The 20,260-nt window shown below is 32.5% G+C and overlaps 1 protein-coding gene across 2 annotated transcripts; it reads left to right on the top strand.

Moving 5' to 3' along the window:
* Positions 1–8,407: 8,407 nt before the first annotated feature.
* On the top strand, positions 8,408–19,647 carry LOC132737431 (uncharacterized). 2 transcript variants are annotated; one of them, XM_060724717.1, is made up of 2 exons: positions 8,408–8,473; positions 18,799–19,647. In XM_060724717.1, exons 1-2 carry the CDS (start codon positions 8,410–8,412, stop codon positions 19,512–19,514), a joined length of 780 nt encoding a protein of 259 aa, XP_060580700.1. In that variant the 5' UTR covers positions 8,408–8,409; the 3' UTR covers positions 19,515–19,647. The 2 variants fall into 2 exon arrangements, with proteins under 2 accessions (XP_060580700.1, XP_060580701.1); XM_060724718.1 differs by lacking the exon at positions 8,408–8,473 and adding an exon at positions 18,041–18,150.
* The last annotated feature ends 613 nt before the right edge of the window (positions 19,648–20,260 follow it).

Raw genomic sequence — 20,260 nt, 5'->3', positions numbered from 1 at the left:
ACTTAATTAAAGAGTATTCTCCAATTCCTAAACACCTGTTAAAATGTAGTTTTATGTCCTCAACTGGTGGTGTAAGTTCGACTATAATACGACTAAAGCTCACGATCAGTCCTGTTAAAATTTTCACGTATATCACAGCGCATTAATTCCTCTAAATTAAGTTTTATTCGGTTTAATATAAACCTAATCTAAGTCCAGGTGTGCTTGGGGATTCGTTTCCTATTTTTTATAACTCGCAGCTGTCCGGATAGACCGTGTTTTCGCTAAATCCCGTATCAGATTTATAACCGCAGCGATATTTTATAGCTTATGTGCCGAATTTGCACGCGATTGTGAAATATTTAAGAAACTTTAAGTGGTACGTTTTGCTCATACGACAATTAATTTACGTATAGATTCCAAGTAAAGAATTTACGGGCATATTTTGGTTTAATTCTATGATTTATATACCTACGTAGGTGTACATATGAAAAGACGAAAAGGAAATAGATAATTTCCTATTGTAATTTTTTTCGCTATTTTTCCTTAAAAACACATTTGGCTAATATCAAAGTACTGTTTTTGCTTAAGTTTTTTAAACATATGATTATTTGATAACTTTATTTCTGGTTGCATCATCTTACTCGGTTCTACATTAAAGAAATATATGAGTATATTTAAGATTTAACTTTTCTTGACTAAGAACTGTAATGTATAATTTAAATAAAGAAGGTTTCACACACAGCAAAATATCTTTTATGATAAATACTTTGCCCTGTACTTTTCTGTTCAATTTACGGAAATAAATCAGCAGAACCAGTTTCTATCAATAAAAATTTCCGTTCAAGCGTTAAATAAAAGGTATGATTAAGTAACGGGTTTTGTCTATTTCTGTCGAGAAGACTTATACGTGTGTATTTACAAGTATTAGCATTTCCAAAAATGCTGGGAATCGCCGGGTATTCTATATATACTTTTACGTGAAATAGACTCCTTCCTGAAAAAAAATACCGCCTCCGTGGTCGAGGGGTTAGAGTCGATGACTTCTAATACAGTTACCTTTCTGGCGTGGGTTCGATCCACGGGAGATGCTTTGGTAGTTTAGCACGAAGGAAGGTAGTCTAGTACTGGTGTAACTCTCCAGGAACGATGGTTAGGAAACTATCCGCCTATATGACTGAAATACTGCTGGGAAAAGGCGTAAAATGAAACAAACAAACAAATCCTGGAATAAAAGATTAAGGGAACTATTCCATATAAGGTTTATCCCGTAGGAGCCTACACGCTAGTTTCGCTTCGAACATGAAGACAGTATTCCAATTCTATACATAGGGAACCAGACAAAAACATGACGGAACAAACAAGACGTGCCCCGTATGCGTCCATTTTGAGCTCTTTTGTCCTTCATTTTGTCATCTTGTGATATTAAATTCTCCATTTCGATTGGCTAAGGACAGCCGCTATAGGGGTAGAAATTGTCAAATCTTGTTCACTGTATGTGTAACTAGCCCGCATAGCTCAATCGGTTAGAGAGCGAGACTTGTAAACTCGACATTGTGGGTTCGATTCCTGGGCTGGCCAACTAAAATTACTAATCAGTCTTTCTGATGAGACTTTAAATTGAGGTCCCGTGTATGGTGCTTAAACACTTTGCACGCTAAAAAACCAGGAGAAGCTTCTGGAATTGGGGCCTCTTTCTGCACTATCCTCCAAAATATAAAATGACTAATACTCTTCTGGAGGACTCGCCGGGAGCGAGTATAAATAAACCCATTTACACACACAAATTGTATGTGTCGGCGTCCAGGAAGGGCGTCAGCAATATCAAAATGAACAACAATCTACAATATCAAGCATGCCACCGCTAATATTACAAAATGAATTTCTCCAAAAAAATGCAGGTATATGCGACCGTTTTTAGTGTAGGTGTGGGCGACAGTATAATTATAGTGTAAGTAAATCATAAAGTATTTAGTATAAATGAATTCGACTGTTTATAGTATTCGACAGTAAATAGAGAACGTGTATCCGACAGTATATACATGTGGTGTACGTGTATCCGACAGTACGTGTATCCGACAGTACGTGTATCCGACAGTACGTGTATCCGACAGTACGTGTATCCGACAGTATATAGAGTACATGTCTCCGACAGTACGTGTATCCGACAGTATATAGAGTACATGTATCCGACAGTACGTGTATCCGACAGTATATAGAGTACATGTCTCCGACAGTACGTGTATCCGACATTATATAGAGTACATGTCTCCGACAGTATATAGAGTACATGTATCCGACATTATATAGAGTACATGTCTCCGACAGTACGTGTATCCGACAGTATATAGAGTACATGTATCCGACAGTACGTGTATCCGACAGTATATAGAGTACATGTGTCCGACAGTACGTGTATCCGACAGTATATAGAGTACATGTGTCCGACAGTACGTGTATCCGACATTATATAGAGTACATGTCTCCGACAGTACGTGTATCCGACAGTATATAGAGTACATGTGTCCGACAGTATATAGAGTACATGTGTCCGACAGTATATAGAGTACATGTGTCCGACAGTACGTGTATCCGACAGTATATAGAGTACATGTGTCCGACAGTACGTGCATCCGACAGTATATAGAGTACATGTGTCCGACAGTACGTGTATCCGACAGTATATAGAGTACATGTGTCCGACAGTACGTTTATCCGACAGTATATAGAGTACATGTATCCGACAGTACGTGTATCCGACAGTATATAGAGTACATGTGTCCGACAGTATATAGAGTACATGTGTCCGACAGTATATAGAGTACATGTATTTATCTAACAGTTCAAAGTGTACATGTATTCGAATGTGTCTTCGACAGTTTATAATGTACTTGTATCTTACAGTATAATATAGTGTAGAAATATCCGACAGGATACAAGAAAAGTGAAATGAAGGTATTGTACACTACATTGGCTGCCTAATTTGTCCTTTTCCGACGTCGCTCCACGAGTTAATAATTTAAATTATAAAAAAAAAACAATGAGGAAGAAGGAGTGAACAAAAATGAATTTAAAAAATTACTTGTTTCATTTTAAACCATACATTGTTTTCTCCAGACGACAAGTCACGTGACGTCAGACGACAAAATGCAACTGACAAAATTTCAATGATTAAACAATAAGTTTTAAAATTATGATTTACTGATATAAGATGCAAATGTTATATTTGGTTAAATGAATTTCCACATTAAAACTGTTCTTTTATATTCATGTTGAAATTATAGTAAATCGGTTGATTATTTATACCTATAATTCTGAACATGAATTATTTGCGCGGGAAAATGATCACATATGATCTTTTTATCTTAATCAAAGAATCTTAATATTTTACTTGTTCATGTGTTTCATTGCTGAAATTATAAGAACAATATTTCACATAAATAAAAAAAAACAATTACGGATAGACAGAGGGAGCATAGTGATCTTTTCTTTTGTTTGTTTGTTTGTTTGCGTGCTTGCTCACTCGCTTGTTCGTTTGGTTGGTTGGTTGGTCGGTCGGTCGGTTGGTTAGTCGGTCGGTCGGTCGGTCGGTCGGTTAAAAACCATGCCCCCGCAGTGCTCATAATAACCAAAACATTGCTTTATGTACATGTTTTTGTTAAAACTAATTACAATGAGTAAGTCTTTATAGAAAGATCTACTTTTATTTTCTGAAAATATTTTAAAAATAATATAAGTGTAACTTAAAATGTAAAACATGCAAATATTGTGAATCAGTCTAATGATATGTAATAATAACTTATGTAACGCTAAATATGATACCATATTAGAATAATGCATTATATAAAATATATTACACACAAAAAATATATATAGAAAAAATGTGATATAAGGCTAAATAAATATATCAAAATGACATAATGGAAAATATAATATTCTGTTTAATTTTTATTTTAAAAGACTCTATGACTGATATAAAAACACAAGGCAATATCAAATATGCGGACAAAAATACAGCTGAAAGGAAAAAGTAATAAAATATACCATTACGCCTTTATGATATGTAATTTTAACTACTACGAAGTGAGAAAAAACTCTAAACACTGCATTTATTATTATCTTTTTTCTATTTTCCTTTCTTTCTTTATACAGAACGCGGACGATAATGTAACGAAACTTTAGAATTAAACTATTTAACTCCCACGTATAAGTCATGACTAACGCGAAGGAGAATAAAATTTATAATGGCATCATTCCAATACAATTATTTCATATTATATATAATAAATGTGTGCTATTTCTAAACTTGCTGCATAACTGCAAATGTAAATAACCCAAATTTTTTTAGCAAATAATGACAATATTTATTATTTTATCATTAGTATTATTGAAATATCATAATAAATTTATTATTATTATTTTATTATTATTATTATTATTATTATTATTATTATTATTATTATTATTATTATTATTATTATTATTATTATTATATTATTATTATTATTATTATTATTATTATTATTATTATTATTATTATATTATTATCATTATCATTATTATTATTATTATTATTATTATTATTATTATTATTATTATTATTATTATTATTATTATTATTATTATTATTATTATTATTATTATTATTTATGAATATCGAACTGAAGATTTTCGCAATGCAAACATATTCAAATGAAATTATCTTATCCGTCAATTAATCGCGCTCTTCGTTTTTATTAATCATTTTAGTACACAGTGGGTTATTATTTAAGTTATTGCTGTACCTATAAATAGAATGCTGACCGACCCTAACATTGTGAAAGTCCGAAAATCTCTTTATAGAAGTAGTTTTAGTCATGCATTTCTAGCTTGGATGCCCTTTGATGCTTTGCATTAATGCTTTTCTTCTTATTTCTTGTAATTGCAATTGCTTACCTAAAGTATCAGTGCATTTTCGGAACTTTCCTTTTAAAGGGCAAAATATTTGAAATAATTATTATATTATTTAATTCTTCCATTGAAATTATCATAAACGGCCATGATCTTATCACGTTAGAATGCATAATAAACAGTAACATATATAATATTAAACATACATCAAAAGCCATTGCACAAGCGCAGCCATTTTAAAGTCTGAAAGTGAAATTAGGTTTTCAAGACTAAGAATGTCTTTACACGAATGCGAAAAATCAGTGTAACTATTTCAACAGATAGTTCATTTTAAATTAAGAAGATATATTTATTAAAAGTTTAAATTTAATTCCCCCTTACACTGAGTGACCTGGGTCACTGTCACATACCGATGTTGACAACCCGCTCGTTTTAAAACCATTTACTGCGCATGTCTTTATTTAGCGCTGCTGGGCGCGTGATCAATATGGTTACCAAGATGGCGTCGTACTGGGAGAATTATTGAGAACTGACATACAGTCTGATTAGACATCAAGTTCGTCCCTCTGTATAAACAAGTGGACAAAAAGAGGGTCTAGCCCTTGTAATGGACACTCTATGTTGTTGTACAATGTCGCTTATCACGTTGAAAAGCATCTTTTAAAACTTTAAGATCATATGGTTCAAAACATTTCTAAATAAGGTCACAGGCCATAAAGCTCGATTAGTCCTCTTTCTTTTTTGCCCTCAAAATCTGCTAGTCAGGCAGAAGTGACAAAGTACTAGTCGAAGAGTCTCAAACACGCACGTCTGGGAAAGAAGACAACTTGGGACTGCTTGTTGACGGTTTATCTAGGACTAGTTACCTGACTAATGACGATGTAAGATAGCCCTCGATAATACTGTTATAACTTTTGGTCCAAGCCTTTTGTATATTTTTTTACAAAATGCTGTATACACTGTGTTCGCACGAATCTTAATTAATATATACAGAGATTAACTTATGAACGATTGTTTTTCTTTAAGTGAAACAAAACACGGCAGCCATAAATGATTCCATTTTATGCCTGAATCTGAATGTCATTTTAGGGACGAGGGTGAAGGTCGTTTGATGTGATGAAGCGTTTTATCATTATGTGATCATTATTTTTCATATACATGTATGTAGGATACTTTTGACATTTGAAACATTGTTTAAACATTGTATGAAATAACTATGTTTTTTTTTCTATTTAATGACGAAAATACGTTTAGATAAAGACTATAAATCAATTCAACAGTTTCATTTTTTTTTGGGGGGGGGGGAGGTTGGATCATTTGTTAAGGTTACTAATGTTGAGGGTTGTAAGAATATTTAACCACCATACAAGGAGTGTGATTTCAACATTAGCATGTACATAAATCAATAAGTAAAATTTCATAAACAGAATCATATAAGTTATCACTGACAAGAAAAACAATGAGACCAGCAATTGTCGCGAAGTATTGTATTTATATAATAAAAAATATTTAAAAGCAGCAGACAATAATGTTTTCACGCGTGATTTAACATTCTCTACGGGACGAGAGATTATATTATAACTATGCAGCTGCCGACTCATTATGAATTCAGCAATACAAAAACAAGGAAGCAACATGTTCCATCTAAATGTTGCTAAACCCTCCACTCAAAACATATACAGTGTGAAAAACAATATATATCTACTTATTTTTATGTAACCGGAAACAGTCAATAAATAAAACAATACAAAAAATAAACAATTGTCAAATATAGGATATCCGTAGACCAATCCTAAATCCCTTCATAAGCATACAGACGGCCTTATGCTGCTGCAATTTTATTGCAAGAGGCTACAATGCGATACATAACTAAACAAAGCTGCACCCTATCGAATTCTAAATATGATACCGACATTTGCAATTAACAAATTTCCAACATCATCCGCGATAGATACCCCGTCACTGGAGAATTTACACGCTTCATCATTTGGTAAACGGAAACCACGGCAAGAAATTTGAACATCTCCATGAGGTCAAAGTTCCTGTCACGTGATAGCCTCGTTTTCAATAAAGTACTGAAGGTGTCAAACATGTTCCGAATGCTTTATTCACAGGTATGCAGTGTTTTTGCTGACCGAGTATTAGTATAACATTTGTCTTTATTTATCAGTTTAAGATTTTGCTAATAGATGTACCTGAAACTTCCTCGTAGTTATTATAAATCTTACGTAACATAACATGTATTTTTCTGAGGTGATATTTGTGCTTATTTTATCTTGTAAAGACCCGTGTAAGAATGTAGATTGCAGCACTACTTGGTTCCCGTTTCAAAACGCAAAGGCTGTATCAAACTATTCTTTTTACAAAAATATTTGTAATTAAATAGTTTAAAACCGTAAAATGTACATAGAAATAGCCTATGATTTCATCATTTTGTCTGTTTTAGATATGTATATACTTGATTAAAAATAACATTAGAAATAAACATGTAAAATACCTTTCAAGGGGATTTGAAACAGTATTTGATTTTGAAAGATTTTGAAAGCCACCTTATCTTCACACTACGCAATTAAGTTAGTATATAGTATGAAATTTTCCCTTAACTGACGCATGGTTCTGTCCATGATAAAGGTTGGAAATAACCATCTGAATTTTAATAGTTTGGTATGGGGGTTGAATTTAAATATAACTTTTATATCGTTCCCCTCCTGTTAATAAAGTTTACATTATTTTTATAATCAGATTGAGTGCTTACAGGATGTCTTAAAATCTTAAAGGCAAATTAAAACTAAATAAGGCTATCATTTTTACTTTTCAAAAGCTGTTAATTTTTGGTGACCTGTAACAGGTACAAAATGTTACTCGTTGACCACATATTTGAATCATCTTTTGTTTATTTTGAGTGTTTTGTAATTAGGACAGTTAATTAAAAAGTGAATAAGTATTTTGTATGGAGACCAAAATTCCACTTTGTTTACATTTTGCTATCTTTATTACCATTCATTTCAAATACAGTGCTATTTTCTTCAGGTGATGGTGATAGGCATTTCACATATTGTAATATTATAAAACACATGTTTTCCCTTTGTACAGAACGTAAAAGATACCCATTTCTGAGACATGATGTGCCTTAAAAAAACGCTATTTGATAATGTTATGACACGCGGACATTATAGTTATTGTTGTTAGAACGTTTGTTTCTACAGTACCTGTTGGAAATTGGCTTCCTTGTTTGCTGTTAAAAGTGATCCGGAAAATTCTAGAACTAGTTATTTAGAATTAGGAAACGGAATAACACACGCTAACTTTACTAACATTTACTAAAAAATAGATAAACTTTCATAATGAAACATAAAATAATTCGTAATATTTCCATTTTAACAACAGTAGTATATCTTTTTATTATTTTTTTCCTTTTGATTGAAAACAATTATTTATCTTATTTCAATATTAATTATACAGTTTCCGTTAATTAGTAATGATCCTTTCGGTAAATACCGGGACATGGACGGGGAATATCCTGGAAATTTACCGGAAGTCATGTTGGAAACAAATAGCATACGACCGGAAAACGCCAAAACTGTAGACAAGTGTTGTAAGAATGGTGCGTTTTTTTTACTCATTTAAACAATATATAGATTACACAATGCTTGCATTTAAGTAGACACCATACAATCTTACGATCACGTGATCATATAACAAATGCAATTGTTCCATGTTGTTTGAACATATTGCTCCTTTCATCATATGACCTTGACCTTGCAGGAATATTCCCATCAGCCGAAAATAGTTCTGAAATAATATATAGGTTTAGTTGGTTGACAGGTAACGTTTTCCGAAGTCTGGAATAGTCTGCACTTAAACACCCAAACAGCCAAAATAATTGCCCCTTGTGACAAGCATAGCACGTGTGATCCTTCAACGTCTCTTATAACGATATCAAAACAAACAATTGAAACAGAAAGGCTATATTTGGAAAAACAGTGCGGCAAGTGTATCCATATTGAATAACCCCAACATCGTGTATAAAAAACATACATTAACTTTAACTGGTTCACGACAGGGGCTTTCTTTGTTTTTACTTTTATACAATTTCGTGACTTTTATGCGTGACTATTATGCGTGATTATTATGGAACGTGACAATGGAAACATGTCCGGAAAGATTCAGATGTTGACAGATCTCCAGTTACTTAACTGTTCAACATGTACTTAAAACTATTCATGTCTATCCGCAATTGATGATCCGAAAAATTGGCTACATGTGTTATTCTATTTAAAAACACCTAACGTCATTGCATTGCGCTGTTGCTTGATTATAAACGTGTTTTTCTTTTTGTTCGTTCGTTCGTTCGTTCGTTCGTTCGTTTGTTTGTTTGTTAAAGTCGGATTGATACAATATAATGTCATTAAAAAGTTGAAAAGTTTTTAGAAAAGTCCGTGGAATTATATCACAAAATTATAAGTAGCACATTAAAACACATTCTTTAATTTATTGTCAATAAATAAAATATATAATTGTTTGAGTTCATTAATCAACATACGTAAACATAGTCTGCCAGGCTACAACATAAATTGACGCTGGCCTAAAAAAAATGGGCCTGTTCTCCATTTACTAGTATTTTACATTTTCCTATGTCCCGATAGTCACACTTATTTTTAAAGCTATATGTCTTTTATATAACTTTTTACTCCGCAACTTACATGTATACGCAACTCTGTTGCCACGTGGAATCTCACATATTAAATCTTATACATGTACACATACGCAACTGTTTGTCACATGCTTTCGTCGGTTGAAATGACTTGGCGTTTTTTTAAGTATTGGGACTTTAAATATATATTTTTTTTTTGATAACAGTTTTAGCTTCCTTTTAACGTTTAGTAATTAATAAACTTTAATCTGCCATTATACAATTGTAACATATTTATCGCAAATGTTACATTATTTGTGATTTGTATACATGTATTTGATAAAGTTAAACAATTTTCAACTCATTCCATTCATAACAGAAATGAAGAAGTTAAAAACCAACAGTTTAATTACATTATTACGTGACTATATACATGTATGTTACGTTGATACACCTGTCGAAGCGTTCACCTTTTTTGACTCTATTTGACCTCGCCTTCAACGATCAATTACAAAATCCCTGCTCCCGTTCGACTTTCTCCCTGTTTCACTTATAGCCCAGTGACACTAAGAAGCCCTCTCGGAGCAACATCTTTCAGTATGATACCTCTTTCTAGAGGTATATAATAGCAGGGTTCCAGAATACCCGATACCAATAAAACCTCTACCGTACCGTATCTATCTTGCTCAGGTTACACGCCGTCCTATAGTTAACATACCGTATACGGTGCAACATTTGATATGATATCCCTTAATTGAGGGGTCCTATCTTAAAAGTTTGCACACAATTGTATTACTTCTTTTAAATTGTCTGACAGTTTTATTTTATGTCACAGTTTGCTTTTTTCAGAGCTTTGCATAAACACAATTAAACAGAATGTAACTTTTATTGCATTTGATATTGTTAGATGAAATTAGACACAAAATCAACTTTTTTCTCCATTCTATATACTTCAGCTTCCTTCTAGCACAAAATGCCCAACTGGTTTAATTTTTTATAAAATGGTTAGGAAAAAGTTTAAAGTGAAAAACTTAAATGTTGTTTCTGGGATTCCGACGCATCCACCAGGTTTTAATCAAAAGATGAACAACAATTAAAACCTGATTAAGAAACTTCAGTAGCCCAACTAAAGAATATTCAAGTTTTTAGTACGAAAATTAATTTTCGTCTTATTTTGGTATGTCCTCTTATTCTTTAAGTTAGCTGTAAAAATTGTGCTTCCAGGCGTCCTAGGTTTTAATGAATTACTTGTTTTAACTGTTATACATTTTGTAATAAAACATGTTTCAATTTGAAGCCTTTTAAGTTTGATGATAATCAATACAAATTCTTTCAAGTCTTCACACGGTATTGTGACATTTTATCAAATTGTTCATTTGTTTATTTTGAGGCACAATCTTGAAGTTTAATTAGCAAAGTGTCAAGATCTTTGCATTATCTCCACGGGCGGCCATTTTGACGGCCATATTGATTACGTATCACGCCGCGCTGGGTTAAAAGAAGAAGGTTTCATGGTCTGATTGATGAGGGAAGATGTCACCTCGCTGCGCTTGATTTTTGACCCGAAAGGCCGGAAGATCAATGAAAACATTTGTAATTATAACACAAAAATGTCCAAATCGAAGTTGAATTCTATCTCTGCATGTTTTGATTGAAATTTTAAGTGAAAAGTAAAACTACCCTCGAAAACCGGCAGTTTTTATAAACAAAAAAATTAGGGTTTGTTAAGTAATAGAAAGAGCACCGAAACACGAGGCTATCTGATTTGTACGAGGGGGCGTAGCCCCCGAGTATAAATCAGATTGCCGAGTGTTTTGGTGTTCTTTCTCTTTTGTATCATAGTCAAACATAAAAGCACGTTCCCTGTTCCACAATATGAAACCCCGGCAAAAATGAACCAATGAACGAACATCTGAATATGACATTTCTGTCGCTTTCCCTTCTCTGCCGTCACAATATGTAAACCCCAGCAAAAATGAGCCAATCAATGGGCATGCTCTGGAGTGCGGGTAACTAATACCCGCACTCCAGTTACCGCACTGTGCATGTATATGTATACGATTTAACTCGGACACTTTTTCAACAGAAAGGTCCCCAAACTATGATACAATTATATTTATGATTGTTATAAGGAGAGATTTATATTAACAAGAGGTATATGTATAAGTCGTTCTTCAAATTGATAAGATGATTTCTTGATTATCAGTTCCTCCAACCACTCCCCATCCCCAAATACACACTCTTAGGTTGAGGTTTTGGGGATTGGAGGCATGGAGTATACATAACAAAACTGTGGAATGTAGGGGCATTTGTTTTTTGTGAACACACCGCTAGTTTTAAATATATTTGCAAATACGTGTGCTATTTTAGTCATTTTCTTTTACTTTCGTTGCAAATTAAAGATTATAAAGACATATTCAATAAAACCTAAGATGACAGACAAACTTGAATGAAATTTTGCCCATGAGATAACGACATCTCTGATACATATATATTAACTGTAAGAAATGGCATATTACTCTCAATGTAGTAGTTTTCGTGCTTTTATTCAATGGTAGCAAAAAATAACCTTTCAAAATCAAAGTTTTATGCTAAAAAACACTACAAATAAATTTTCTTAGAACGACAAGCAAAGCTTATAAATGTTGTAGGAATTCTGATAGTTTATATTGAGACTTTGTTACATTATTTCGTGGAAATTCGGTAGTCCTACACGTTCCCAGAATTACGCAAAAAGCTGTCCTGATTGATCCCCTCCTGCGCGTTAGCTGAAAAGCTAATTTGAACAGTGTAGGCGTGACTTCAACTTAAAAGGTGACTTATATAAAGTGATTGACATTAAAATAAGGTGAGGATTTCAAAGGAATCTCAGAAAATGAAATCTGTCCTTTCCAGTTGGTCGGGTGGGTGGCCTTTACAACCGGAATGTCGTTTTTGACATTCGAACTATTTTTTACTGTATTGTCTTATTCAAAAACAAGATTGAGTGTAAGCTACGAGAGCAAATGAGCAGCTACAAACTCGCACCAAATATTCAGTAACTCGAGCCTGGGAATAAAACCCATAAGAAACACGTGTGAAAGCGACCCCTCGTGCTAGGAAACAATTTAAATCTGAAATCATTGAGTAGTAATATGGCCTGACTACTCGTGAAAGATCCACACTGGTAATATGAAACCGCGATATAAAATAATCCCTATTTTCATTGCGGCATAGTGACGTTTATGAGTGTCATTGCGGAGATGAAATCGGGTACAAGGGGTAATAAAAGGGTCAGTATCCCATACAAATATGATCAAAAATGTCAGCAATTTAAATTGCAGATTCTCGTGTTTTGAAATAATCTGGCGTTTAAGAGAACATAAAATATGTGGTATCTGAGGTAATTTAGTAAATATTTTTTGCTCTTTATTATAACATAGATTTAATATGAATGAAAGTATTACAGAACGGGCACGTTGTGCGTTAGTTACCTTAGATAACTTTTTTCTCCAAATTACAGTAACATTTGTACTTAACATACATATCAATCTAATAATCAGTTATTATTTGCATTTACTATAGCAGCACTATAATAAACAAAATGGAGCACATGTGGTAGCAACCTGCGACCAAAATTAGAATAGGTCTAAGTTGATTGAATAAAAGATCTTGTATTCGAAAAACATTTTGTATCCCTTGTAGAAACAGAGTATGAACATCAAAGTTTGTAAAGACATCTTTTGCTGTTATATTTTTTCATTGTTGTTATTATTATTGTTACTTTTATTATTATAATCATTATTATTATTATTATTATTATTATTATTATTATCATTATTATTTTTATTATTATTATTATTATTATTACTATTTTATTATTATTATTATTATTTTATTATCATTATTATTATTATTATTATTAATATTATTATCATCATCATGCATTGACATTTATACTGTTAAATTCGTATATGGTAATATTTCGAATGTTGATATTAAATGTAAAAGCTCGATGAAGTAGATAGTGTGTTCCTCATAAGCGAAGCACCTTGTGTAATTGTTTATCTATATGCGGTTTCATATTTAAATATCATAATCGAATTCAAGAACATTTGTTCCATCACATTATATCTATAAACCAAAATTTTTATTCATTTTCGAGTGAATTTACAATGATACCAAGCAATGTAATATATTCTTGTGATATCGGTTTTTACAGAACCAGTTACAGTAACCTATGTGCTTGTGACCTAAAATTAAATATAATTATGCTTATTTTCTAAAATTACCCAACATGCAACAAGACTAGACGTACTTCCGGTATACCAGTTTCCGCCATGGATATTCTCCATCACTTCCGTTTTCCGGAAATGTTAGGCGCGCATGAACAGACAATTTTCTATCATCAAACAGACTGCTTGTTTTTCGAAATAAATTAATGAAATCATTTTGAATGGCAGTCCTATCTTTTATGTGCTCACTAATGACTTCATAATTGATCCTGATGACGAAATAATTGCTTAGAAGCTCTTTTGAATCACAACATCGCCACTTAAGAGCAACTTGCATGTGCTTCAATTGTCAGGCCAAATCTGGTTAAAGTGGCGTTTCATATACATGTATATGTCGGAAGATTTATAGATTTATATCTGTTCGATTTTGTTCGTGAATAAATTAATGGCTTTGATATCTTTATTATAAGCATAAAAGCACTCGGCAAAATGCAACACATATTTATATACCATGAAATATATAATTAATGACATATATAACAATTTGTACTATAACGTTACTATGTTATCAATTACTACAAGTATATGTAATTATTTATTTTTCTTTTTGGCGTACTTGTCCATATGAGTGCATGAGGTCAAAGTCATTGATAAAGCCAGTATGAAATCACCTCAATATAATGGAAATCCTTGCTTTAATGTTTAATTTTTTTGTATTGTGCATGCTTCAATGTCACAATGCCTCGCTTTCGTACAGAGGAAAGTTAATGTTCATATTTATGTTGTTCAATTTGATGAAATTGTATCTTTTACTGTAGATTTTACGTTTTACTACTAAACGGGACCTACTGATGCTAAAATTCCAGGCCCAGCTGTCTTCTTTTCTTTTATTTGACACTTTAATAAGACAATGCGTAAATTACCAGGCAAAGATCATCACGAAGTAAAGTTCCTAGTGATATTTTAAATATTTATTAAATTTATGAAATGCAAACGCCTGCAAAAAAAACTTATAATTTTATAAGCTTATGTAAAACAAACTCTCGAGTTCAACTGTTTTCCTCCACAGCTGACCCTACACACAAACTTGACCTAGCCTTGTCGCTTTTTTGCTGCAATAAAAATACAATTTATCATGATAAAGGGAAGCTCGGCGTGAGGTGGTGTTGATTGACACGTAAATGAAAAAGCTGGCCGATTATGTGTTTTCAGTAAAAAGCCTTCACAGGTATCAATGTCGTGTGTATAAAATCAATCCAAATTAATTGCACATTAAACAACATCAAAATAGACAGTTAATTTCTTAAGATCCATTCAGTAAGTCCATCCATAAGTTTATACCGCTCAAAACATGTTTAAACATTGCACATTATAAGTGGAGAAATTCAATATTATTGTAAAAAATAAAGGAGCAATTTCGCGTTCATGTAGCAAGTGATTAAAATAAATAAGAAATTTCAGTAAAAATATTTATAATGTAACAATCAAAGATTTGATTCATCATTATTAACAAATCAATAATGCTAGAATTTTGCAAATGTATTTTTTTCTGATTATAGACTAAATGTCGCCGCCAATAGCGAATATTCTCATAGCTAGCTCGAAGAAAGAAACTTACTTTTGCGCAAGTATATTGTTACAAATATTTATGAATTTGAAAAGTATGGGCTATACTCAGTTGTAAAAGTTGAGAAAGATAAATGGTAAAATATGTTATATAAACAGAAAGATAAGTTTGAAATTCTTATGATACCACATATGATTTAGATTCGGATTTGTTTTTTAAGTGTTTTTTTTTCTTCAACAATTACAAAATAAATATCAAATTAAGTGATGAAAAGTCCCAGTCAGTTCCGCTTGAAAATAGGAATCTCTCTGATATTTTCCTTATATTTCTTTCCTCATCAGAAGAAAATATTTAATTTATTATTTATTATTTAATTTATATTTTATTTATAATTTATTATTGAAGTATTCCGTACCATTTGCAAAGCTATGTGCATTTAAGATGTTACAGATTTCTCACACTTTATCTACAATACATGTATTATAATTTACCATTATGTTAATTAGTACAGGCGTCATAAAATGTGGAATTTCTGTGGCTTGAAATTAGCCTTAGATCGTATAATATAATATTACCCAAAATTCACCTTAAAATACCCACAAACAACAAGCAAACTAATAGATTTCGTGCTATCAAAGTACTTTGTGATAAAAATATAAAAATGACAAGATTCTGTCAGGTCCGCTCTATCTGATAGCTTCATCACATTAATGACAGTTTTATATCTACATTTTATATCTATCTATGACTCAAATGTAGGTATAATGATATAAACGAGTAGGTGTTTTTTTCCCCTGCATTTGAGGTTTTTCTGTGTAAAACTCGACATGTTGGATCTAGGAATAAGTTCATTAAAGAGGGAGTTTAATAAAATGCAACCACACACCTATACCTTTACAACATAGTAATGATAAACAAACAAAAGACAATAACTAGTTCTACACTATTCAACATTAATGACTTTTGTCCATATCTATTCTTTTTGTTTTCTACTACACGAATAAATGTTTTTTTCTATTATGTAAAATTTACCTTTAAAGCAGTTTACAGATCAATACTAAAGCAAAAGGAAATAGCACCAACGGTTAAATGAGAAAAGTAATTTGATTCACTTTCTGTAATAATCCAAAACGAAAGCTTCACAAAAAATTAGAACACACTTTAGTGTATTTTCATCGCGTTTTAGAAACCTCCTCTTGTTTTATGGCATGAATTATAAAGTAATAAAACATGCTACGTAATGTTAAAAAGGGTAAAAAACCGGTGGTCGATCAATCAAATGTATTATCTGAAACGGGATATTATACGCCATTACTTGAACATTTAAGGTTATTATTTCTAAATTAACTAGTTATCGACTCTCTTGAAAGGATTTTAAACAATCGGCACGAGGTAGTTAAGATATTATCATATAAATGCACATTTGCCTTGAGTTGCTCTGTTTGAACCAAATCTGTAACATAAACCATATAAATCATTTTCTCAACCTTACACTTCCGGTTCTGCACGCGGAGATAGCCTCGGTTTGATTGTTTCTCTATGTTAGCGGCTTCCGGTAAAGCACGTGAGCAAGTAATAGCTGACAAGAAGTCGATCGGGCGATTATGCAGAATTTTGCCCATTAACAAAGTTATTACTGTCAAATTAAATCGATTTGTTACGTAAATGTATTCAAAAAGACCATTTTGCTTTCGTCTCAACTTCACAGCTGTCTTCCGCTTCTAAATACATCAAACATGTATCCTACTGAAGGATCGAATTTCAGGTATGGAACTTTTTTCCTTCGAAATGCATTTAAGATATTGACAATGTGTAAGTCTGCCAAATCTATTTCTACTTAATTATCCATGTATACTTCCCGCTGCGGTGTATGGTAATTATTTTGAATACGCCAGTTTTGAACGTGTGCCATTGTCACATTAGATACATCACAAATCCTGAACGAGCTGTGAAAGAGGTTCGTGAGAAGACCATGGAATTTTACAAGTGCTAATATTTCCAGCTATTTGTGAAATCCAAAGAAGCGCCGTCATCCATCGGGAGGTATTAGAATCGCCGTGCGTGCGTCTAAACGACACCGATTGATTCTTTATATTGTAACAAATCCCTGTAGCTACATCAGAACACTCGGTAATGATTAGATATAGGTTGCATCCCAAAAACTTCCAAACCCATTACGGTGTAAATTTTTATTCCTTTATCTTTTGTTTTTTAATTATTGTTAGTATTATTTTGGTTTCAATTAGGGGCATTATGTGCTTCCATATATAAATATCAGCCATTTAATGAAATGGGGGGGGGGGCGATATCTCTTGAATAGGATACACTAGATATTTAACCCATTGCATTTAGCGAACACATTTATTTCAGTAATTTTCATTTTTTTTTAATACTTGTAAAAAGAAATGTACATGTATAAAACTCTCGGGTTTTAAGCATACATATAGCTATGTGATTATAATAATGAACGGTGTCCTGTTTATTGAGAAAATAAAAGAAACAGCATTTGAATAAAAGAAAAAAGAATGTAGGCATTTTATTGCATTAAACAATTGCATGAAATGTTGCATAAAAGAGGGTCATGAAAAGTCATGCCAACATAAATAATTAACCGAAGAATAAACGCAGTCTGTACAATTACATAAAACGTAATTATAACCTATGATTTAATTACTTACGTCAATCATTCAATAACGCACATGACATCTTGACGTCTGGACAACGTTAAAAGCCGTAACAGTTTGCATTACCTTGCCTTTATGTCAAACGTAACGTTCACAAAACGTCGGGACAGTGGTCAATAACTATGGCGATATCTCACGGATTAACGATAACCGTACTTGTTGCATTAGCAACAATTATATCGGGTAATTTAATTTTATTTTCTTAACTTTAAAAAATCTGCTTTTAACAATTTTTATTTTTTTATTAAATCTTATGGGGTTTCTTAATTCAGCAAATAAGATTAAATCTACAATATTATCGCCGACATGATACATATACTTTGAAATTTGTTTCAGAAAGCATCGTAATCATTTATTTTAGCATAATACTTGTCATTTATATTTTACCATATTTCCAATATCAAATGACTGTTTATATGTGAATTAAGAATGACCTGATATTTGATGAATAAATCTCAAAATGTGTCGAAATTTATATAAAATAACTTCCATTCATTCCTGTATCTGTTTGAAGTTCTTGTGTGCCTGTATATGTTTTTTTATTTCATGCTTTATTAAATGTTATTCTATGGTGTACCTTATGCCATTCATGTACCTTATAAAATGATCTTCCATGTGGATTAAAAAAGTATCTTACAATCATTTTTATTGCTTTGTAAATTTTAACAAAAAAACAACAGTGGACATTTCTGAAATTGTTTTAAATCGGATTTCCTCTTAATTGTAGGCTCAAATGTTTTATTTTTGTATTATTTGTTTTGATTTTTCACTTTAACACTAACATTGCCATGTACTAAGTATATAATATCAATTACATTTTTTTTCTTTAAGTGCAATGCCAGGACGTAAGCTATATCACGCCTACCGAGAGGCAGTTGAGAGCAAATCTTACACAGCTCGTACAGTTCGTTCTCCACCCGTCAGCCACACCCTCAATGGACCTTATAAACTACGCCCTGGTAGCTGGAGGGCAACCTAAAACACAAGCCGAGAGAGACGCCTATCTAGGCATGATGAAGAAAATGGCACGTGATATACCGGAACTAGTTAAACAATTTACGATCACAGAGACACTTCCGGGCGGCACGAAAATAGAAAAACTAGACAATAGTGCATTGGACGCACAAATTATCAGAAGAGCTGTGCAGTATGTAAAGAAACAACAAAAAGAACAGGCCGCAAAAGCTGCACAAGCCGCTAATGCGTCGACTACAGATCCCACAGTGAGCGGCGCAGTTAGCGGGTCAAATACTGTTGATCTTAACACCGGGGTAAGCGATACAGCAGTTGCTTCTCAAGCCGCTATTAACATAGGTCCTTTAGCTAATGCAGTGATTCCTACCGAAACACCGATTGTTCCTGGAGTGTTTACAAATGAACAAACAGCGAATGTGCAAGGATCACCGGCCGTGCAGGACCTTCAACACAACACTATAATTCCTGCCGCAGACGGTACTATCAGTTTAGAAGATGTATTTATGCATATAAGTTCGCAAAATGCGAATAATTTCGGGAACTTTGGGAACCAGCCGGCCATGTTTATATAAAAAAAAACACCAACTTCATGTGATTGAATGAAAAACAGTTCTGTTTTGTAAAACGTTATAAATTTTTTAGAAATACCGATTTTCATACTTTAGTATCTTCTGCTTAATTGCTTCATTAAAATAATAAAACTAAGCTCGCTTTTCATCTTTTTTTATTATTTGTCTACACCCTTTTAAATATTTTCCTTTGTAAAAGTTGATTTGTTCTTGTGAACCACATATTTACTAATCCAATAGGTTTAAGTCATGGCCCTATTTTTCAAAATAATTGCCAAACAATAATAAAAAGAAATACACGCATCGCCATTTTTTTCCTTCCTTATAAGTGGCATTGTACTACAGGGTGGTCATAAAATATCAACACACCCTTTGTTTTAGGGGGCTGTAATTCAACATGTTCATTCGATCTGCCACAGAAACATTTCAACCATGTGAAACATCGATTATAATCAATTAACTTTCTCATGATTTGATACCGTAAGCAGATTCATTTGTAAATTATTCATTTTTTACATTGTATAGAAACAACCCGTCCGTATTACAGAATCAAATTATTGTTAACATAGTTTTAACAAGAGATTGATTTGTTGACATTTAAGTATACACGGGTTTAAACGTGATTAATGCTTTATCGTATCGAAAACATTGTATTATCGTTTTACAAGGTTTTTGAAATCAGAGCACGGCGTTTTATTCAAACGCTTGCAAACGTTTATCTTTTATTCATAAGCACCACCACGTGTAAT

The sequence above is a fragment of the Ruditapes philippinarum genome, unplaced genomic scaffold (genome assembly GCF_026571515.1).
Source record: "Ruditapes philippinarum isolate M1 unplaced genomic scaffold, ASM2657151v2 ctg657_1_1_1_1, whole genome shotgun sequence".
NCBI lineage: Eukaryota > Metazoa > Mollusca > Bivalvia > Venerida > Veneridae > Ruditapes > Ruditapes philippinarum.
The sequence above is the reverse complement of the archived record's forward strand: the minus strand, read 5'-3'. Positions and strand labels throughout refer to the sequence as shown.